The sequence below is a fragment of the Musa acuminata genome, unplaced genomic scaffold (genome assembly GCF_036884655.1).
Source record: "Musa acuminata AAA Group cultivar baxijiao unplaced genomic scaffold, Cavendish_Baxijiao_AAA HiC_scaffold_1137, whole genome shotgun sequence".
Taxonomy (NCBI): domain Eukaryota; kingdom Viridiplantae; phylum Streptophyta; class Magnoliopsida; order Zingiberales; family Musaceae; genus Musa; species Musa acuminata.
The window spans coordinates 701,740-724,647 of record NW_027021349.1 but is presented as its reverse complement, the minus strand read 5'-3'; the positions used below and the strand labels follow the sequence as shown (position 1 = coordinate 724,647).

The 22,908-nt window shown below is 41.6% G+C and overlaps 2 protein-coding genes across 3 annotated transcripts; both read left to right on the top strand.

Moving 5' to 3' along the window:
* The first annotated feature begins 1,922 nt into the window (after positions 1–1,922).
* LOC135671073 (small ribosomal subunit protein eS24z-like) lies at positions 1,923–6,390 on the top strand. Its single transcript, XM_065178978.1, has 5 exons — positions 1,923–2,079; positions 2,185–2,226; positions 2,337–2,507; positions 5,853–5,939; positions 6,095–6,390. The coding sequence occupies exons 1-5, from the start codon at positions 2,005–2,007 to the stop codon at positions 6,134–6,136; spliced, it is 417 nt and encodes a 138-aa protein (XP_065035050.1). The 5' UTR covers positions 1,923–2,004; the 3' UTR covers positions 6,137–6,390.
* A 5,268-nt stretch (positions 6,391–11,658) lies between these two features.
* LOC135583773 (auxin-responsive protein IAA16-like) lies at positions 11,659–15,650 on the top strand. 2 transcript variants are annotated; one of them, XR_010512576.1, is made up of 7 exons: positions 12,309–12,765; positions 12,860–13,052; positions 14,047–14,306; positions 14,571–14,718; positions 15,156–15,219; positions 15,318–15,442; positions 15,493–15,650. XR_010512576.1 is itself a non-coding variant. In XM_065178746.1 (6 exons), exons 1-6 carry the CDS (start codon positions 12,480–12,482, stop codon positions 15,354–15,356), a joined length of 990 nt encoding a protein of 329 aa, XP_065034818.1. In that variant the 5' UTR covers positions 11,659–12,479; the 3' UTR covers positions 15,357–15,650. The 2 variants fall into 2 exon arrangements, 1 of the variants encoding a protein (XP_065034818.1); XM_065178746.1 differs by having other exon boundaries at positions 11,659–12,765; positions 15,318–15,650.
* The last annotated feature ends 7,258 nt before the right edge of the window (positions 15,651–22,908 follow it).

Here is a 22,908-nt window from a genome sequence, read left to right as displayed (position 1 = left end):
AGGGGGATGGAAGGAAAGGGTGTTTACTTCTTTGGGGTCAACTGGTTCTATGTAAACAGGATGTGGAGTAGAAGGACTAATTACAATATTATCTCTTATATTTTATTTTTTATTTTTATAATTTTTTATAATTATATATATATATATATATTATTTTTTTATAATTTTTAAAAAATAAAATAAAATATTCTTATCTATCCTAATGCTCTCAACTATATTAAAGAAAAACACTGACACCATATGCTATATATAAATGATGGATAAAAATTAATTTTAATATCTTTTATTTTTAATAATTTTATTAATAAAAAGTTAATTTGAGAGCATAGGCATAACCTAAAAAAGATAGTTAACATAGGAATAGTGTTAATTGTAAAGATTAAATTACATGAGAGAACTGACATAACATACGATATATTTATTATTTAATCAAAAATAGCACTCTATACATTGCTTAATATTAAATAAAAATCTTTAATCATAAATATAAAACTTCGTAAGATCATTATCAATATATTTCTCATAAAAAATAAAAAATAAAAAATTTCGGATCGATGCAAGTGTATTCAATAAACAGTAACATTTTTCATTCAAAGGAATAAGTATGACGATCAAAACTATTAAAGATTTATTTCAAATTGAAACAAAACTTTACTCTTTTTGATAAAACTTTTTATATTTCATAAAATTAAATTCGATGATAATAAGTAAACGAATTATCGTAACTAACTCAACGGAACGAATATAAAAACTCTGAATACTTTATGCTCTCGTGCAAAAGTAGGTTAATAATAAGCAATAGACCTAACATATATGTGACATATTTTTGATTTAATAAAAAATACTGTTTGATACAATGCTTAATATTGAAAAAGAAATATACATCATCAATCTCAAATAATTAGGGCATTGTAACAAATCATCATTAATATTGCTATTTGTGCTTTATTTAATGTCTTAGACAAAGGAAGAAGATAGAATATATATATATATATATATATATATATATATATATATATATATATATATATATATTGTGCTGAATTTATTTTTCTAAAATCAATGGCTAAATGGATGGAAGATATTCCCTGGCATTTTTCTAGAATAAGATGGCACCTTTGACTTCAAAGGCTTCTTAGTTTCATGAGAAGAGAATAAGAGATAGTCATCCCCATGTCTTCTTCTAAAATGTATGGATGGTTGAAGAAGGACTGAAATATTCCTATTGCCAACTCTTTCACCATCCACTCATATAATCTATTTATCTTATATTTTTACTCCGATAAAAACATTTATTGAGGCGACTGTGATGAATTAATAGGAAAAAATAAAGATATTTTTATTAATAAATAATTAGGTTTATCTCCGACGAAAAAATAAAATAAAGAATAGTCATCCAGGGTCTACCGTACCGAACCGTATCGTCCGGTACGGGCGGTACGTACCGGTCCGACAGGTTGTCGGTATACGGACCGCCTGTTACCGGTCCGAGTGCATTGTAGCACTGTAGCAGTGCTACAATACTTTGCACATCTGAGTGTATCGTTCGGTACACCTGGGTGTACCGCTCGGTATACCGTATCGTACTGGTACCGAACCCAGGTCGAAATATCGGTACGATACGATATTACAAACCTTGTAGTCATCTATTTTGATACCAAATATGCTCAAATATTTTAGGATAAAGAATTTATGTAATGATGCGAAACCTTCACGCTTGATTTCACGTGCTATTTTAATGAGAGATTCTCCACGCCAAATTGGATACCGCTCGAATTTAAGATCCGATAGCCCAAATAGCGATCCGATCCATTCTTTCCAAATCCGATAGCCCATTTATAAAATTGTTGGGCCGATCCACAACGAAAGCCCATATCAAGAACGGCCGATGGCTAGGGTTAGGGTTTAGATATACCGTTCGCGAACACCTGCCGCTTCCCTCCCTCTCTCTCCTGCTTGCCAGCGTCGGTGGCCGCCTCTTTCTCAGGGAAGAAGGAAACGAGAATGGCGGATGCTAAGGCGGTCACGATCCGGACCAGGAAGTTTATGACCAATCGTCTCCTCTCCAGGAAGCAATTCGTTAGTTTTTGAACTCTTTCTTGTTCTCCTCAGAGTGCGTTTTGATGTAAAAGGAGGAAAAAAAAAGGATTTTTTTTTTATGGTTCTGTATGTATTTGCTTCTAGGTCATTGATGTGCTTCACCCGGGAAGAGCCAATGTCTCGAAGGTCGGTTCGCGTGCCTTTGGGTTTTGGGATTGGTTGCATTTGTTTGTTGTTGCTCTATATGGATATCTGAGTTAGGTTTCTACTGTTTGTGTGATTCGGTTGTGGCGAAGGCGGAACTGAAGGAGAAGCTGGCGAATCTATACGAGGTGAGGGATCTGAACACGATCTTCGTGTTTAAGTTCAGAACGCACTTCGGAGGAGGGAAGTCGACTGGATTTGGCTTGATCTATGATTCGGTGGAGAATGCAAAGAAGTATGAGCCCAAGTACCGGCTCATCAGGGTATGCATTCATACCAGCTCCCGTCCCTTCTTTTGCTAGTGCTTGCTTGATCCAATGCTATCGTGATCTTTTCATTCTGCAGTTTAATTTTCACTTTTACGTTAGTCGGTAACGCCTGATATGTGTTCTTTGGTCTTGTTTCATTGTATCAAAATTTGTTCTTGGATGTTAACTGGTTTTGAAATTGCTAAAGTCATTGTGGTAGGAACTTGCAATCAGGCATCATCTGGCGCTATTTTGATGGCTCTTGATAAAAAAAAGGAATTATGTTCATTTGCATGGGAAAGTTGAATAAGAGATTCAGAAGTGGCATTAAACAGGTCTTATGATAACAGCCTTATCCTTTTTCTAGTCACATCAACTGACCACTAGGAAATGGTATAATTTTATTAAGAACCAAATAAATATTTTTGGGCCAACAAAATTTAAAGGAACATCGACTATGATGACCCGGAAAATTTTACAAGATGTCATAGATGACTGGCCTTTTACTTGACTATGATGATGAAAACCTTAACCTAACTGTTTCTATGAATGAACTGAAGCCTTAACTAAACATGGATTCAGTTTTTATTCAGACCTTTTATAGGCATAAGCTTTAAATTGTTTCAGGGCATAAGGTCAATTAAATTGAAATCTCATTATGGAATTTCAGAACCAAGCTAGGTTGGGCAGGATGTTCCAGAATTTGTTTATATATCAGTCACAGTTTAAAATCTGTTGTTATTGCTTGGGTTCGGCTCTAAATATACTGAAATCCACTATACTCCTATGAAGTTTAATTGTGATTATATTAGGATTGATCGATACCTAGGGAATATAATCAATCAAACTCAGCTGAGCCGAGATGGTAACTTTGTCATTTATCTCCTGCTCTTTATTTGGTGCAAAGTTGATTTCTTTATCTAACTTTCCTTTCTCTGCCTTTTAAGTTTACAAGTTATCTGAACAAAGTTTGTCCATCATCTTCTTATTTTATTAAATTAAAATGCACCTTTTATCTCACCTTGTTTCTATTGTGTTAGGAGCATGCTTTCTGTTTAACAAGTCTTTCACATGTTTATCCCCTAAGCAGGACATTTATTTTTCTGTTGCATCCTCTTGGATCTTTTTATAGGATTTCTTGGAGTGATCCTTGTATCCTGACCGCAGTATTATTAACTTGAGACTAAAACATGGTCTTCCACTTGCTTTTCTTTATTCTCATTCAGCTTGTCTTCCATTGGAGTGGCAGCTTGTTGTGCCTTATGAAGCACTCTCTATCGCAAGCCTCTCAGCTACCTTTTGTCATATTTGGCTATAATGGAATGATCAGCTTCTTAAACCCCTGTTCTTTTAGTCCAATTGAAGAATTTGATTGCATAAACTGTTTCATCCTTTTCATATAAATCCAGTGTATAGTCAAATGACAATGCTTGGTTCAAGATTAGCAATAAACATTCCCTGTGGGTCTGATCTTTTGTTGGCTTTTGACAGTCTGCTTCACATGATAGGGGTGTTTCTTTTATCTTTGACGAGGTATATGGCCATTCTTTCAACCATCTATAAGCAGTAACCCAAGCTTGCGATGCACTCGCACAGTGCCATGGGTTGAAACTTATAAATCTTGTTCTTCTAGTTATAATTGCAATTAGGGCATTAATCATCTCTTGATAAGATGAGTAAACTAGCATAATGTGGCTGGATGAGTCATTTTTGCTTGATTTCAATAATCACCAATCTATCCTTCGGATTTAAGTACAACAAATTAGTGCTCCTGCTCAATGGATTCATCATTTCTGAAGTACAAAATTTTGGTCCGAAAGATCTCTTTCAGCCTTGTACTGCCTGGTTGTGGGGACCATTGTGTTTGCCTTGTATTGTGGTTTTCACTGTTTTTTGCTTGTATTTGTGGAATCTGATCTGTCTACTAAACTATGCAATTAAGAGGAGATGTCATCTTCAACTGTCTCAGTTTTTGTTGAATTAGTTAATTTGTCAACTGTCACTAATACAATCATAATGAAGTTTATTCTGTCGCATCAGAAAGTTTGCTTCCACACTACGTCATGTTAATTAAATCTTAAATTTCTGGGTCGAATTTTACTTTGTATGCTTTGTGATTTTTTAATTAGAATTATACTCCGAAAGAAGTAATGGGGTGGAGGCTGTTGATTCCGCCGTTGGTATCCCAGGGTCGTTTGAGGCTGTTATATGATACAAAATTTCAGGAGCTGATCAATTACCTTCAAGCTACAAATGGCTTTATACATCTATATTATCAGGATCTGATCAGTTACTCTCAAGCTACAAATGGATTTATACATCTGTATTATCATTACTTACGCAGATATGGAGGTTGTGGTTGAGAAAACTAATAGCAAAACATACTTCTGCTGTGCTGTACCAGTACAAGTAATGTGTATGAACTAATTATTTTGAAAGAAAATCTAGGTTTGGAGACGAAATGTCAGAAAACAAACGGAGAAACAACCAAAACTAGTAGCAAAAGAGACTATGGTTGTGCTATAGCATTGAAAAGAAGTTGCAGGGAGTAAAAATCTAACAGGAAATCGGGGCTTGGTGATGAAATACCAGAAATTAGATAGAGAAACAACAGAAAGTGAAGGTCCAAAGGGACAGTGACGGAAGGGGTTGCGGTGCATACCTTCATGTTAAATTTTTTCTGTGGTAACTGTCAAGTGGGAATCTAATTGGTCACTTGAACGCGAACAACTACATGATTGATAAATGTTAGGAATCTTGAATACCATTTGTATAACCTTGTGACAAAAGGGATAGTGACACAAGGGGCCTTGCTTGTCTTCATGTAAAATTATGCTGTTAATAACTGACGAGTAGGAATCTCACAAGTAACTTGAACTCCATTGTACAAGATATACAATTACTGTGAATAACTACATGATTGATAAATGTTATTAACCTTGAATATCATTTGTATAACTTTGTGGTCTGTCGTGAATGAACAAAAGAATAACTGCATCTTTTATGTCAATTATTTAATTAGATAATCATGAAGACTTGCTAATTCCTTTCGAGTGTAGGGACCGAAAACTTTTTTTAGCAACAAGTACTGTTAGCATCGAGGCACGACTGGATGCACCTAGTGATTGCATGCATCACCATTAGATGCATGGATCATATTAACTGAAGATGGGATAACTCAGACCTGATATGTCGGATCTAATGTACACCTACAACTTTAGGATATTGCAAACAAGCTTATGCTTTTGGTAGCTATCACAGACTCTTGCTTGGAAATATGCACTGCTGAATCAAATGATCTGCTTGGACACTAGTGTCTTTGGACAAAAGGTTGTTACTGATCTCCATTTTCTTTGGCAGAATGGGCTTGCTACAAAGGTTGAGAAATCAAGAAAACAGATGAAAGAAAGGAAGAACAGGGCAAAGAAAGTTCGCGGAGTCAAGAAGGTGAGCTAAACATCTTCACAATTTAACCAAGGCAAACGGATTTGTGCTTGTTTATATTTGGATAGCAAATGACTGTCTTGTTCTTTTTGCCAATTGTTCTTGAGCTGATTTTGATGCACTAGAAAAATGCTTACTCTTCATTTTGTCTTGTCCAGACAAAGGCCGGCGATGCTGCGAAGGCAGGAAAGAAGAAATGAAGCAGCTCCTCCATATTTCAGACTTATCGTTCACTTCAATTTTTGGCTTGGGATAGCAAATGGACATTCATTACGTGCTCTACATTTATGTTCTCTTAAATTAGAGTTGTGAGATTTTTCTCCAAAGGTCTGGACTTCAGAAACATGACAAGTTCTGTGCTTTCTTAGGATGTTCCTGTTCATCATCAGTTCCTTGTCATCAGGCTTGCAGCACCATGTCCATGGGCATAATTTAAATTTGGGAGTTTTGATTATATCCTGTTCTTCCTTGGGTAGGCTTGATTGATCAACTGGTGGTGATATGTATTGAGTTTTCATGATTTTTCCGGTCTGTTGAAAGATCAAAGACTTGTAGCATACTGTGGTTATCAAAAAATTGTAAAATGAAGACATCAAAACTCATTGTTTGTAAGTCAACTTAAGCTTTCAACTTATGTGTTTAAAATTAAGGAAATAAATACAATTATATGTAGTGATATTGATTCGAAATAGCTGGAAAGCTTCAGTCAGCAGTGATGTGATTATGGTCTTGTTGATATACCTCGATGACTCGGATTCAACAATCATTGTTTCATGTAAACATGGCAACAGCATTGGGTTCAAGTGGTTCTGCTCCATCAAAGAACCTCTGTTTGCATAACGTTCATGGTGGAGACTGCTCATAGCAGCCCACCTTACCTTCATATCATCATGAAACCGGGGTGTGGCTGGGGTCGATGATATATCTATCCACAGTGGAAACACAAATCTGACATGAACTGTGCCACAGGATTGCCACAGAAAATTCCCTTTGGCAGTGCTTCGAGCTGCGAGGATGTGCAACTTTCTCGAGCCGAGCAATCAGTATCACTGTATGGATATAGTGTTTCTTTTGTCGGTCATCTGCACCCTAAACCCTACAAAAGATGGTCTACCTTAACCATCTTTTCCATCTTTTCATGCTCCTGGGTTGTGTAACATCATCCTCTTCGAGCTCGCCATGCCTCTTCTTCGTGCATATCATCTGTTCACGGACAGGTCGTGGATCCGAGCATAAACCCTGCCATTTCTGCAGATACGTATCCTCGGTTTAATGGTAATGAAATCACTGTCAAGCACATGTTCCAACAATAAAGCCAGGCCAAGAATTGGCCATCTGCTGCTTTGTTATCGAAGTGCAGATAATGGTGGCTTCTCTGCTAGATTTGTTTACGAGGTTGGATGGAGACGTCCCCGTCCGATTCAGGGAGGGATACTTAAAGTTATCTGGTTGGAGCAATTTAAGCTTATTTTACTGACATCAATCGAAGCACTTTACCTACAAAGAAGCAGAATCAAAGTTGCCGAGTTAGACACACGCGTACTACCTAACAAGCTGATATCGGCAGCATATGGAGACAGCTCAAAGTGGAGATCCTACACCGTTCTTCTTTCTGCTGCTGATGGAGTCCTCACAAAGTCTCTTCTCTTTCACCACCATGGCTGATTTGGAGATGATGACAAAGCGCCATGGCTGCCGCTATTCCACCTCGCTTGTTTGCACACAGAGAGAGAGAGAGAGAGAGAGAGAGAGAGTGGGTAAAAGGTGAAGAGGACCAGTAAAGGTTTGTACTCCTTTTTGTCTGCATAAATTCCTCTCATTCTTTGATGAGCTGCCGAGGGAATGAAAGCAATAAAAGGAGGAGGAGGGAGAAAAGTGGGGCCACGAACATGATGGACATCACAACAAATCAAATCTTGTGTTAGCTGTTGGTGTGCAAAGGAACCATCTTTGCTTTGGTAAAGCATCTCTCCGCATGGGACACTTGACGCTCTCTGATGAGCTAAACATACACCATTAGATGCTACCTACCACTTGTTTATATCCATTCCAGGGAAAGGATGGACAAGGTGGGGTTGCTGAGGGCTTTGTGTTAGCCAAGCAACATAGGCCCCTTTCATTAGACAAATGATTCTTGCATCATCCAATTCATGCAGGCATGGAGGGGTGAAAAGAAGCAATCACACCTGCTGGATCAAACCAGAGTGGTAAAGTGGGTCATGATATCTACATATATTCTCTAACTTGTCATTGCATTGTCCACTGCACACCTGATGGATCAAATAAAGTTGCAAGTGTAAGTGGATCATGATATATATTCTCTAATTTATTTATCTTTATTTTTTTTTATTATACCGAAAGCTTCTTCCACATTATCTATATTTTCGACGCTTATGCGTAGACTTAACATGCGAAACTTGAATTTATTAGAATACATATATAGGACCTTTCGTTTTGATATCATCTTAAAATAGTCTGATCATCATCGTTTTGTTTCGTTTCTCACGATATATAATAATCTAATAAATTTTTTTTATCAATTATTATGTTCTTTAACTTTCAAAATGGAAATTAGAAGTTAAAAATATACGGTTTTCTCCTCGAACCCTATAAACAATTAAAAACATTCATATCGAACACTAATCCAATTCAAAAGCTTAAGCATTAAATTCGTGTTATATAACAACATAATTTTTTTATCGTTATTGAGATCTATAAAATAAATTTGAAAATTATAGCCCTACTATTTTTCTAGTAATATAAAGTTATATTTTGTCAACAATATTATGGAAAGAACACCAAGAGATACATATACTGATATTAAGGTGATTTGCTTAATAGTCTCTCTCCTATGGTAAGTGTTTTATCTATGTGATAAAAGACTGTGGTACAATGAGTGTTCTAAAGTAAAATTCTGCAGAGAGAGAGAGAGAGAGAGAGAGAGAGAGAGAGAGAGATGTGAGGCCAAGGGTTAAAGGGTCCATTTCAGAGATGTCATTCGTGGAGTCTTGGCAGGGTGTGTGTGATGTTCATGATCATTGACATATGGGGCTCTGCTTTTGCAGGTGTGGAGAGAAGGGGGGCTGTGAGTGTGAACCATATCTTCGCATGGCGAGCGGCCACGAAGGGGACCCCCGAAACAGGACGGAAGAACAAAACCCTACATGCGTTCATTGAACCGCTCTCACCCACCTTTTCCTTTAAAACGTGCTGTGTTATCCCTCCAAAAGAGCACGCGACGACGCCACAAGCGCAGCAGCCTCCCTCGCAAACCCATTGCCACGAAAGAGATGAGACGCTGACATGCATCTTGTAGTTTGTTCTTGTTTCCGTTTTGTCCAGGCTATGTGGCGCCGGTGGTCCATACGAAAGCATGGATTTGGCTTTGACGCCTGTTGGTGGTCATCATGGATTGGGAGGTCATCATGATGGCTGAGGATGGCTGCAGGATCTTGTTATCATCGAGTGGGACTTCGAAGTTTCTCTGCAATGAGAGAGATAAAGTGGTCGCAAAGTGGCCATGATATCGGCCACCCCAGTCTCTCTCTCTCACACGCAGAGAAAGCGTTCTCAGGTTCTTTCTTCTCTTTATGGAAGAAAAGAAGAAGCCCAGAACATGGCCGTGGCATTGTCGATTTACCTACCCAACTTCTCCTCTCAGTGCAGATCGGTGACTGCTAACTACAAACTCCATCTGCTTAATCTCATAACATATTTTCGACTGTCTTTCATAAGAACATAAACTTTGCATGCACGTCCAAACCGTACATGAGGACCCCGTTCATATATGTGGAACCAAACCCTAAGCCGACGAAGGTGATGCCTATGCACTCCACTCGACTGCTAATGCAGGGACCCATTGCCAGGAATGCAACTCGGTTGCTATCTCAATCATTCGATTCCTCCTCATCCCATCCATGGAAATGGAAGCGCAACTTTACCAGTGGAGTACCTCAACATCATCATCGTGAAGACCTTCGAAAGTGAATGCTATGCGTAACGGATGACAGATGACCCCATGACTCCATTTGCTTTGTGGCCTTCGAGCATCCACCGGACACGGGGAGGAATGCTGAATCCATACGGCTGTGTGGAGTATGACATACGGCTAGCGACGTATTTCTACCTCGTTCCATGCTCGCTGGGATTTCATGTGGCCACCAAACTCGTTATCCTGTAGTAGCTGTTAACCTTGATCAGCATCGACAAAAGGAAGAAAAGCTTTCTGCAACAGCAGAGACTCCATGAGGAATATAGCTTCTCGTGTTGCAGTAGTTGTCGATGATGAACGGCGAACAGCGACTTCATGCGCGGAATCTTCTCGTCGGGGAGGAGTGCGCGCGGCCCGAAGGCGACACGCGGGATTACGATCTCGGGGGGGCCATTGTTCGGCGCGAGCGGGCCCCGCGGGGAATCGACGCACGTTTCGAGCTCCCATCGCATGACTCACCAGGTTTGACCGCAGAGGGGGCGAGGGAGGAGGAGGAGGTCGTCGGGGCCGGGCGTCGACGTCGACCGACCAAGGTCAGAGCAGGCGGCGGGGATCAGTCATTCTCGCCTTCTCGTCTCCGTCCCGGGTGCGTTATCATGAATGCACGGTCGAGATCTCTGTCGACCGGAGAACGAAGGGTTCAGATCCGATTCGAGATCGACGTCGAGCCATGCACGTGTGGTCTCCATCGTCTTCCCTCTCAGGATCACCGATGTAACAGCCAGCGGAGGGTGAGGAGCGCACGCCGACTCTTCTTTGACTTGAGAAACCGCGATGCAACTCCTCGGATACTTACTAAAATGGTCGTGTCATTACGTGCCAATATCTAACAAGAGATGTAACGTCAACGTGAAGCTTCAACCTGATCACGTGAGACGGATGGGTTCGTCGACCCTTCGTCTTCTTCGAGTGAGTTTGTTGTTGGCCTTTCCTGGCAGAGTTGGCCAGCAAATCCGAAATGGGAACTGTTTGATGAATTCAGCCGGTGACTTGTGCAGAACGATGGCCGCAGAAAAGTTTGCAGAAAATGAGTAAAGCAGGTTTCCAACCTAAAAAGGAGGCGTTCGTCGACCAGATTTGTCGTGGACAGGGACATCAAAGGCTTGTGGTGGATGGATTCCCCATGCGGTAGAACATCCAATAGATCTGATTTCCGACTCCGCCGACTGGTCTTATGATTCGATCAACATACTTAACGAGATTGTTTTGAAGCTTCGGAGTTGATCAACATCATCCACCCCGTGCTCGTACTCGAGGGCAATTCAGCCATTAGAAGAAGAACTTTCTTGAGCCCAGCACTGGGATAAGAAAAGAGCTTATATTCTGCTACCTTCCACCATCTTTTCCCAGGGAGGTGGTCAGGAAACAAAGCTACGAACATGATGTCGAACGGCAGGGCGGAATTCCTATTCCCCTCCCACTTTAATCCTCGGTGTTTCATTGGGCTGCTCCTAAAAGCAACGTGGTACCGGAAGTACCCTTCCTTCTCCGAAGAATATTCACGTCTCGCTGCTTGTCTGCCGCCCACTAAAAACCCACGTAACACTGGAGAGCTTAGGTTTATCTCTTCCGGGCTTCGTCATCTCCGACTTGAGGGTGCATTAAACGTTAAAGACCGATTAAGATATTGGCGGTCCGTCAGCTGTGCGTATGTCCGTTCACGACTTCACAGTCATCCGTCATAGAGGGTCAAATTACATGATAAGCTCTGGTTAAGCCTAGTTTTATGAGGCATGATTAATGCAGCTCTAAAGCACCTTTTGATTCCTTCAATAAAGAGGGATGAGGAGGGAGAGGGAGGAGTGGGAAGTAGACACTGCGACACACTCGCCACGCCACGCACATCTCTGTCTCTCTCCCTGCCGTGGGCGGCTTCGGTAGGCGTGCTGTTGTCGTCTGAGCACGCCTTACTCCCGCTGTCCGACCTTGCGTGAGCGACGCTCTCATTCCCTTTTCCGGCCTCGTTCCAGCCATGGAATCTGTTGCTGTTCCGCTGTTCTCATTCCCTTTCTGATCCCGCACAGTGCGAAGGCGGAAAGAGAGAAAGAAAGGCAAGCAAAAGGAAACAGAGTGCACGGCGAACAGAGCATAGTAGTGATCAGAGAGAGAGAGAGAGAGAGAGAGAGAGAGATAAAAAAGGAGGAGGCCTTTCTTCTCTCCCTGTCAACAATATCTCATTTCGAGGATTTGGATGGTTAATAATGGTGGTTTCACATGCGGGTTTAAGATCTTGTGGCTTGAGGTTGGGGTTCCTGGGAGATTGAGCAAGCGTTGGTGAGCGGGAAAGCAAAAGGAAGAGCACTCGTCCCTGTTCCGTTTCAGTGCTTTTTTGCCTTGTCGTTTGAGAAGGCTTCTGTTGATCTGTTGGAGGCCTCAGAATTCTTCTCGGTTTCTTTGCGTTCTTGTGATCTTTCTGGATCTTTTGCTGTTACCGCTCTCGTTAAAGCTCCTCGTTCTTTCTCCCCTGCGGAGGAGGTCGCACAAGGATAAAAGCGTGATCTTTTTCATCTGTTCGGCTTCCTTTCTTGTTCTCCTGGTGGAAAAGAAAAGACATGGAGGAAGAATTTACACGAGGAGAAGGCCGGCCTCGGTTGCTCGACCTCATTCCCAATGGGAGAGACTGGGGCAGCTATGCCGCGGCGGAGGAGAAAAAGCTGGAACTGCGCCTCGGCCTCCCTGGAGGAGAAGATTGGTCAGCTGGGCAGGAGAAGAGAGAACACCCGGTCGAGTCTCCTCTATCTCTCGATCACATCTCCAAGGTCCGCAAGAGCACCAACGTTAATGCTTCCTCTAGCTCCAAAAGAGGCTTCTTGGTTCAAGTCGAACCTAAAACAGAAGGTATTTTGATCGATAACATGAGTTTAATTCTGTACCCGTAATCTTCTTCCCATATTCCATGAGTTCTTGACCATTTGTTTGTCTCTTCCTTCAGCTTTCCAACAGCAGCAGCTGCAGCAGCAACAGCTTGGGTTTCTCCAGTTGCAGGCTAAAGGAAAGGAATCATTACAGAAGACAAGTGGGAGCGCAGAGCAGCAGAGCCTCGAGGGGAAGGGGTGTGGTCCTCATGCGGCACATGCATCTTCCACCAAGAATGCAGCAGTAGCACACACCGCCTCTCAATCACGGTTAGTAATCATATCCTGCTGCAATTTCCATGTTGATCTCCTCTCTTGCAAAGGAAATTTATGTTGGTTGCTATCTCCTCTTTTATGTTTCTGTTCTACTCTTGATGTTGGCCTCCAACTCCTGCTTGCTCCTCTGTTCACTAGGTTCTATTTTCCATTTTTATGTGGTTAGGTGCAAATCTATTTCTTGTTTGCTTATTCTTGTCACAAACTTGTGGACATGAAGCTTGATGGTTTGACTGTTTTGATTTGTAATGTTAGGAATTTGGTTCTTGTTCATAGTTGTTTACCTAATGCATGAACATTGTTATCTCCAACATCTGCTAGAAGAAGCTATCGTTATGTCACTGACTTGTTGTAATATGGTATATATCCTGTTGTATGTGACCGACTTGTTGTCTATCTGCCGCAAGGTGGAGCTTATTAACAGGCAAAATATACTTAGGAATCTAAATTGTCTTGTTAAACTGCAAAGTAAATATATATGAATTGGAGAAAAAATCTTTCATTTGTATTCTGTGAAAACTTGCGATATTTCCGCAAGATTGACACCGTGGTTCACTTCTTTTGCTTCATATTTGCGATCGTTTTAGTTCTTAATAGAAGAAAAAATAGGAAGATTAATCCAGAAATTAATTTTCTGTTCTTGTTACTGTGTATGTAGAAGTTGTTTTCCTTCATTTTGTGCATGAACCAGAAAATCTAAAAGTGCTGTATAACTTGTTCACTACCTTGGGTGGCTGGTGATATGATTTCTGTGTGTGATTTTAGGTATATGATATATTTTGTGTGGGATTTTCACAATATCTTTTTCCCCTGTTTATCACTTTAGATTGCACAGTTGCATACCTCTAGGTTTGTTAATTAGCTGTTTTATTAATTGTTTCGATGGTCAAACTTGCGTGTGCTCTTGTTGTCAAAGCACTTCATGGTTAGTACTATGTTATTATTGTCGGAAAAATTCTTTTGTAACGGTCTGTCTCTATGAAAGCAGAGCTGCCGCTACACCTGTTGTTGGTTGGCCTCCTGTTCGATCATTCAGAATGAATCTTGCTGGCACCGCTAAGGCATCAGCAGAATCTCACAATGGGAGCTCAGAGGTTGCAAAAAAGCTCGAGAATGATAGGAAGAGCTTGTTTGTGAAAATTAACATGGATGGCATACCGATCGGAAGAAAAGTAGACCTGAAGGCCTATGATAGCTACGATAAGCTCTCTTTAGCTGTAGATGAACTCTTCCGAGGCCTTATGGCAGGTGCTCTGCAAATTTCTTTGTTAAGTTTATCTGGTCATCTTAATTTTACATGCCTTTCCCAATTACCCGAAGATATTGCAGCTGTATCACCATCATAACTCGATACGTTTCCTTTCATATTCATGCAATTATAGTCAAAATTTTCAATTCGCATGTTACCAGCAGAGGCTTTTGTACAAACCACATTTCGATTTTTTTCGTCTTCTCGGCCATTGCCATACAACTTATACTAACCCGAGGATGTTTGTCTTGCTCAATATTTAGCTCAAGCGGATCCTCTTGCTCCTAGTATACGGAAGAACTCTGAAGAAAAGCATGTGCTTATCGGCTTATTGGATGGAAGCGGTGAATACACTCTGGTTTATGAAGATGATGAAGGGGACAGGATGCTGGTTGGTGATGTTCCATGGGAGTAAGTCTTGTCATACTAAATGGTCTTCCGTGATTAGTGATTGATATCGAGCTCACCAAATTCAACTCAATATCTGCACGAATACTTACCTCTATGTTTAAATAAGCTAGTGATTGTTTACCTTTTCGGCATGGCTGAATATTCTTCAGCAACTTCAAAATTTTGAGTTAGCACTACAATCTGGAACAGAAATGTTATCCATCCGATATAAACAAATAAAAACTTAAAGGTCAAGTAACAGAAAAAAAACTCTTTTATCAGAAATAATTCACCTGTGATCACTTTGTAGTTCTTCCTCTCTAAAGGGAGAAAAAAATCAAATCATTGTTGGGGATTCATATTGAAAACACCACATATATGTTGCTCAACCTAATAATGCTTTTCTAGCTTGTATTTTGGAATGTTCTTATATTGCTTCTACCTTTAACCGCTTGCAGCATGTTTGTTTCCATGGCCAAGAGGCTGCGTGTGTTGAAGAGCTCCGATCTTTCTGCATCATCTGTAAGTTCTTTTTTCTTTTAATTGTCCACTCCAATACTGCTATCGTAACCATCATCAGTCATATAATAACTTCACCTTCACCCTCTTTGTTTCTCCAGCTGAGAGCAGTCGGCAGGAAAAGAACAAGCAACTCATGAGATAAGAATGGAGCACTCTGTCATTAAGTCTGTCATTTGAATGTTTGCTTCTTTTTGGTTTGTAACCTGAAAGGGATGGCTTCCTTCCCCCTTTTTATTTTCTTGCATTATCCCTGGAAGCTTGGGATGCTTCCTTACTGCCTAATTTGCCTTCATGGGTTTGCAGAAATAGAGTTGACGGGACATGATGTTGATACAGATCTATCTATCTGTATACAATCTGTAAATCTACAGTCTGAAATATTAATATCTAGTGCTAAATCATATGAAACCACCAACTCTAAGCTTCTTTTTCTTCCTCTCTGTTTGCAGCTACTGCATGTGGTTGGTGTTGGTGTGTAGGCCAGATTGATATCGGATGGAACACTTTGATCGTTTCTCCTTGCCCTTAGCTTATGGTATCTTGATGAACATTAACCCCTCACTGCATGAGGCCAGTCTTTTCCTGCTAATTCCTGAGGGTGATACCTTAACAATGTCAGCCTTCCCCAGACACCTGAAACCAACCCATGCGCAAGTCGCAAGCTGAGAAGAAGAGACTGCACCTGCCAAACTTCCCTCTCTGACTGCTGTCTTTCTCCATCTTAAGGAAACCAGTACTTTGAACTCTCAACGTGTCTCTCCAAACCACCAGTCGCCAGCTGAAGCTGAAGCTAAACTGGCCATTGCACCTAATTCTGTCCTCGTCACGAGGGACAGCACGAAGCATTAAACTAATGATCGAGTTGGAAAACGTAGGAGGAAGAGGAGAAGGGGGTTCATGTGGCGTCGATGGATGTGAGTGATTGGATGGCGGAGGCATTGTCATATCCTTGTTTGGGTTGGTGGTGGGGGACAGATGAGGCGTCATTGTCGTTCACCGGGCACGCCTAACTCCGGTCAATCAAGCTGCAAAGGTATTGTGTTCCAACACGGAAGAATCTGGCAGGTGTTCGGCATAATGACTTGATCCTTTGTCGGGTTGGCTGCTTTGTTCCCCTTGTTCGTGTGCCTTCTTCTCCGCACTGCATCAACTGCAGCGCCATCATCTTTTGCACCTCGCTCGACATGACCTGCACCACCACCACCACCGCAACGTGACGATGCTGGTTCACGGTGACCAATGTCGAACGATTCACTTGGGGCAAACCATCAAGCTGCTCACGAGCCATTTGTTTTAAGTCTACACAAGAGCTGTATATACTCTTTGGTGGAGATCCAAGCTCTTGAGCAGGTATTAAGTCTACGTAAAGAGAGGCCATGTTTTAAGGAGCTACAGAGGCCGACTCACCATCGAATATGGATAATCCTGTTACTATTAAGTCTCTCTCCCCTGTTTCTATTAAGTCTCTCTCCCCTACATTAGTTAAGAAAGTAACACCTAAGCATCAGTACGAGAGTCATCTATTTTTCACAATCACCATTAGGAGGTCAGGATAGGCGTCATCTAATTTTCACAATCACCGTTAGGAGGTCACAATGCCTGTCTTGACCTCCCAAAAGAGGCTCACAATATCCTCTTCCGACACCATAGTCGAAAAAAGGGCCACAATCCCTTATTAACGACTAACGACATGGCTCGGCTTGACGAGTCTTCTCTTTCATATGATCGATAGATGAATCATGTCTTACCTAACCCAAAAGAGAAAACGGTTATGTCGGAGGAACTACCTCAATAATCTGCCTCAGGCGACGTGCCCGGAGGCACTACCTCAATAATCTGCCCCAGGCGACGCGCTCGGAGGCACACACTAGCAAGCCACCCACAATAAGAGAAAATCATCGGTTTGTAAAATATTTCGTTCATCGAAAACTGATTTCGGAAAGTGCTTGACTTTAAAAGCATACGAAAGAGTGTGAAACAAAAGTAATAAGGAAATATGATAGTTTGTAATTAAAGGAAGGAGCAAAACATAAACAAAAGTTTATAGTGGTTCGGTCATCGTGACCTACATCCACTCCCGATTCCTCCTCCGTTGAGGCCATCGGCATCCACTATCGGTCTTTCTTCAATGGGTGAAGACCAACTACACTCTTACGACACTTTCTCCTTTTTACAGGTTTAGGAGATAACATTTACAAGTCACTCTTTTACAAGTTTTCCCTCACACACCTCTCTTAGGACTAACTCTAAGCACTAGGAGGAATGAAGTCAAGGTTTTGACAAAGTTTTCTTAGTTTTTTCCTCTAGAATTCTTATTGCCAAAGTGCGGTATTTATAGGCCGCAAATGGTTTAAAAAATAGAGCTAAAAATTTAAACTTCCGGGTCTTTCGGGTACGGGTGGTACCATCGCCTACACTAGGTGATACCATTGCCTGCAACCTGACACCGGGCGGTACCATTGCCTGACACACTGTCATTGGGCGGTACCACTACCTGATAGCCTCGAAGACTGAGTTTTTCAAGTTTTCCAACTCACAAGCAGTTCTATCGCTTGTTTTGGCGGTGCCACCGCTTGGCTGAACATTTGGGTCATTGAATGGGCCTCCCAATGAGCCCAAATCACTCCAAATTTAGGCCCAATTGGCTCCTAATTGAGTTGGCCCAATTCCAACCCAATTATGTGCTAACTATGATTTTTAAGGCATACACTAAGCTAAATAAGTCCGACGATCTCTAGGTTTCTTCCAGCGATCTTCCGGCGAACTTCCGATGATCTCTCGGCAATGTTCCAACTTACTCTCGACTTTGGCAAGTTCCGATGATCTTCTTGACTTATTTGGATATTGCCGATCACGACGATCTTCTTGGCGAGTTCCGATGAGCTTCTTTGGCAAGCTCCTAGACTTCTCAATCAATTCTAGCAGAACTTCTGATGAACTCTCGAACTCCCAACGAAATCTCGTTCTTAACTCCAGGACTTCATTTTGCTTTATGCCTTACTATCATAGTTAATCATGCACACTTAAAAACCTACTTCAATCTAGACAATTATTATAAAGCTTGAATCAAAATTGTCTGACATGTTATTGGTTCATCGACGCTTCGTTCGATTCTTCAGTGCATCATCCTCTCTTGTGGCATATTGCCCAATTGGCCAGTTTACCTCCACAACTCCGATTTCCTTGGCACATTTTTTGCTTTTCTTGGCCCGATGCCCAAATCCATGGCCCGAAGCCTTATGTGGATATGTCGACCGATCCTTCGGCTCGACGTCCAATCTTCTGACATGTTTTCCTCCGGCCCAGCATGATTCTTTCCACTTTAAGTGTCTTTCCTTATCGAAGCTTCCTGCGTCACTCAAAATGCAGAATAAATCATAAACACTTATTAATCGGTTTCATCATCAAAATTTGAGATTCAACACCTTCACTATGTAGGGTAAGGGAGGGGGCCTTTATGAGCACCCGTTTATGCCACCAAGTGCTCAAGTATAAAAGTCGAATCCCGGGCCAAATAGGGGCAAGCAGGCAAGAGCTCTTCACTCTCTTACTTATATTATTAACTTCCCTCTCCATTTTCTTGACTTAAGTATCGGAGGGGTCGAGTCGGGATGCCCCCCGTGTAGGCATGTTGTGTAGGATTGTCGACGTCAACTAGAGGCACAACCAGGAGGCTACCAAGTAGAGGGGATCGCCTTGCTCCCAATCCAAGTATTGTCGCTTGAAGACGAGGTCGCTCCTAGTGAATCTCCTCTCCTTACAGATTCCTTCATCCTTCTCACAAAGCTTGCTTGCCACGTCAGCCAAAAGGAGTCATCAGAAGGGACCCACACTTTTGGTAGTGAACCAATTGAGTTGACTCACTAGTTGACGATCTCTGTATGTTAACATTTTGGCGTTAAAAGAAGGGCCCCTTAGCCCTTGGCTCTCTTCTAGGAGGGAGCACCGATAAGGTCATATAGTCCCACATCGGTTGAGGAGTAGGAGAACTAAGGGCTCATAAGTCCCCTAGGTCTCCTTTACCTTTAAAGGTGCTTTTTGGAGCCCACAACTCTGAAAGGACAAAATCGTGTGGGTATGCTTATTTGCCCTTCGTCAACTAAGTGACTTATCAGATTGGTGCTAGAAGGAGGGTCAAATAATGCATGAACATTCTTCCATGACTCCTCACTAAAAGCCAAATTACCAAAGGGGCTTAATAGATATCCAATAAGATAGGGGCTCCGATGGATATCTCATATCTGAACCTCTACTCGTTGCAACACCTACCATATGTGTGTGACCCTTTGGGCCCAATATCGAGCTGGTCATGAGTTATACCTGTCAGAACTCCTTCTAGCTCAGTGAATTATTATCTCTATAATAATTTACTCGACTTATCGATTATATATGTACTAGGCTACTACGCCGTAGTCCCTAGATGATACAAGGGAATCCAATCCTTTGGACCTATCTATCCTTAATTATCATGTACCTATAGTCCCTTATCCATTTAATATCCTAGAGATCGTATACTGGGCATGGTATTGTCAGGCTCATACGGTTTCTTCTCGAGTGTCGCTGTAATCGGATTCTCCCGGATAAATCTTTTTCTCTCAATCCGAATGACCTTGACCAAGGATTTGTCTGAGCAAGAACACATAAAATATTCCTCTCATGATATTGAGAGTAGATGATCCTCTATCAACACTCAATAGCTCTTGTAAGGTTGGCTGTTACTCCCGATGACTAGTTGTGCTAGATTTAGAACTTTCAAACCTATAAGTCTAGTATCAAAGAGTGGAATACTCATATAGGACATCCTTGTTATCTCAAGTCTAAGGACTAGGTACACCACTGGGATGATGAAATCGTTGTCTAACAATGAGGTATCATCAATCATCCAACATTCTGTGAGCAGATTAATCAGTGAACTCATTCTCCAATGAGCCATACACTGTAGCTCTAGTATCCTCATACAAGAAACTATGAGACCAGTTGCCTCCATCATATAGACAGGTATACAGCACACTAGTCTATCCGGTTATCTCGATGTTCCTCTTAATTAGTGGTCAATTGGGCATGAATTAGGGCTGAATTGAGCCTATTGTTTGGCCCATTCAATGACCTATCGCAGGGTCTGGCGATGGTACCGCCCAAACATAGTCTCCCAAACTGTGTTAGTGTCAAAGTGAGCGGTGGTACCACCTAGTGTCAGACTAACAAGTGGTGTACCATCAGTTTTCAGTCTATCAGGTGGTGGTACCATCTAGTAATGGCGGTGGTACCGCCAAGACTTGGGAAACCCAGGATGAGACCTTTTTTGACTCCATTTTTGAAGCTATTTTGGGTATATAAATACCCCAGCTATTTCTGCTTAGTTAGGCACAAATTTGAGCAAAAAAGGCAAAGAATACTTGAAAAAAAATGAAAACTCTCTTAGGATTTAGAGTCTTTTCCTCCTAGAGTTAGAAGTTTTCCAAGGGAGGAGTGAGGTCTAAAAGAGAGGTGTAAAAGTTCTCTCCTAAGCCTGTGAAATGGAGAAAGAGTTGTAAGAATAGTTTATCTTTGCATGTTAAAAGAAGATCGGTAGTGGAAGCCAGTAGTCTTGAGTGAAGAGGAATCAAGAGTGGATGTAGGTCTCGATGATCGAACCACTAGTTTGTATTTACTTTAAGTTTTTCATTTTTATTGCAAATTGATTTCTTAGTTTCACTATGCCTATGAACGTGTTTTCAAGTAAACATCTTTTCGATACAAGTTTCATTGAACGAGACTTTCAAATCTATGTAATTTTTATATAAGCACTAATTCACCCCCCATATCTTAGTGTCGTCACGGTCCTAACAGAGAGTCCGTCAATGAAGACCATGGATATATTGATCCAAGCAACATCAGGAATAGGGAGGGGCTGAAATAAACCTGGGGTGGCTATTGTTTCACTTTCGTGGCATTGACAAACATCACATTCAACAATAAATTTCTGGATAAATTTTTTCATACCTTTCCAATAAAAAAATTATCATACTCACATATAAGTGCGAAGATATCCAGAATGACCAGCAATTGGTAATGAATGGAACTCCTTCAGAATTATCGTTTAGCAAAAAGAATGTTGTGCTACAACTATTTACAACTATTCGGCCTTTATAACACAAGTCCATCGAATCCTAACTATAATTTAGGATAGAACCCGAAGCTTCTTCTAATCTTTTAATAATATTCTGGATCTCAAGATCATTTGACCATTCCCTCTTAATAACTTCTAAAATCTCGCAAGTAGGAATAGAGATAGGTACTAGTTCAGCTTGTTTTGAAAGGCGTGAGAGTACATCTGCAACTAGATTCTCGCTCTCCTTTTTATAAATAATCTCATAATCAAATCCTAATAGCTTGGTGACACATTTCTACTGTTCTAAAGAAGAAATCTTTTGCTTTAAGAAATATTTGAGGTTTTTATTGGATGTCTGGTATATCAGATTTCCTAGAACTAGGCTAAGCGACCCGTGGTAATACTCGTTCATGACTGCTCTACTCTCCCATAGCCTCGTGTCCTACGTCAAACCCTCCCACCTGGTTTGTAGGAGAGCCTTGGGGGTCACAAGAGGATAGTTGGTCATCTCAAAGACCATGTAATCATCGAGGGAAGGGGGGGTTTAGGAACACAGTTGGCAGAGGGGCCTGTGTCCCAATCGCTGTGATGGGCCAGGATGCGTTGGAAGTTCCAAGCCTACCTCCATCAGGAAGGAGCAGCTCTCCATGCCCTCCTTTAACGGAGAAGGGCCACATAGTCCTGGAAAACTCCTTGTAGTGCGCTTGGGCTTTTTGTGGACCCACAATGGGATGTCCCCACATGTCGAAAGAGCCGACCGTTATGACGGGACCGGTCTAGTGGAAGATTTCGTAGATGGCTTTGGGTCAACCCCATTGGGATTCTCTAAATCACCTTTCATGAGCTTGATAGCTCCAACAACGAAGGGACACCCTCCTGTGGGCATGAAGAGTCTTAACAGACAATAACAAAATGAAGCTTTGAAATTTGGTGATACCAAGATGAAGCCCAACCATATAAAGACCTTAGAATAAGGTTGGTGGATGTTAGAAATGACTCATCTTCCACAAGGCAATGCTTGTACAAATCCATCTAGGGATGATGTGAAATTCAACAAGATGAAACCGCCACGGAAGATGTGCCTCCAATCACTGCATGATAGTAAGGCTTGAAAATGGGGCACAACTCCCTAAGTAGATCAAACCTCAAAGTAGTGGAAGACCCCTCTATAATTTAAAGTCGTAGGCGATACAAATCCTAAGGATGAGAAGGCATGTTGCAACTCGATGTGCACCATGGGCAAGACGCCCCAACAGCAATAACACCACTCATCGTAGCATCACCCACAGCTATTAGCCACCCACTATAATGGGTCCATTCCTCCCACTGACGTGGTCGAGCTATGACCCACCATGACGGGTCCCTTCTCCTGCCCACACGGTTGAGCCAAGATCCGCCACAACAGGTCCCTTCTCTTGCCTACGTGGTCAAGCTAAGACCCTCCATAATGGGTCCCTACTCCCACTGATGCGGTTAAGCCAAGACCTCCCACGATGGGTCTCTTCTTCCTCTCATGTGGTCGAGCCAAGACTCACCATAATGGGTCCCTTCCTCCTGCTCATGTTGTTGAGCCAAAACCCACCATGAAAGGTCCCTTC

Excerpts from the sequence above, each read along its gene's own strand:
- LOC135583773 (XM_065178746.1), top strand. The coding sequence starts at position 12,480 with ATGGAGGAAGAATTTACACGAGGAGAAGGCCGGCCTCGGTTGCTCGAC. Across the intron at positions 14,307-14,570 it reads CTTCCGAGGCCTTATGGCAG|CTCAAGCGGATCCTCTTGCT; the intron begins GTGCTCTGCAAA and ends CTCAATATTTAG. Across the intron at positions 14,719-15,155 it reads GTTGGTGATGTTCCATGGGA|CATGTTTGTTTCCATGGCCA; the intron begins GTAAGTCTTGTC and ends AACCGCTTGCAG.
- LOC135671073 (XM_065178978.1), top strand. The coding sequence starts at position 2,005 with ATGGCGGATGCTAAGGCGGTCACGATCCGGACCAGGAAGTTTATGACC. Across the intron at positions 2,080-2,184 it reads TCCTCTCCAGGAAGCAATTC|GTCATTGATGTGCTTCACCC; the intron begins GTTAGTTTTTGA and ends ATTTGCTTCTAG. Across the intron at positions 2,227-2,336 it reads GAAGAGCCAATGTCTCGAAG|GCGGAACTGAAGGAGAAGCT; the intron begins GTCGGTTCGCGT and ends GTTGTGGCGAAG.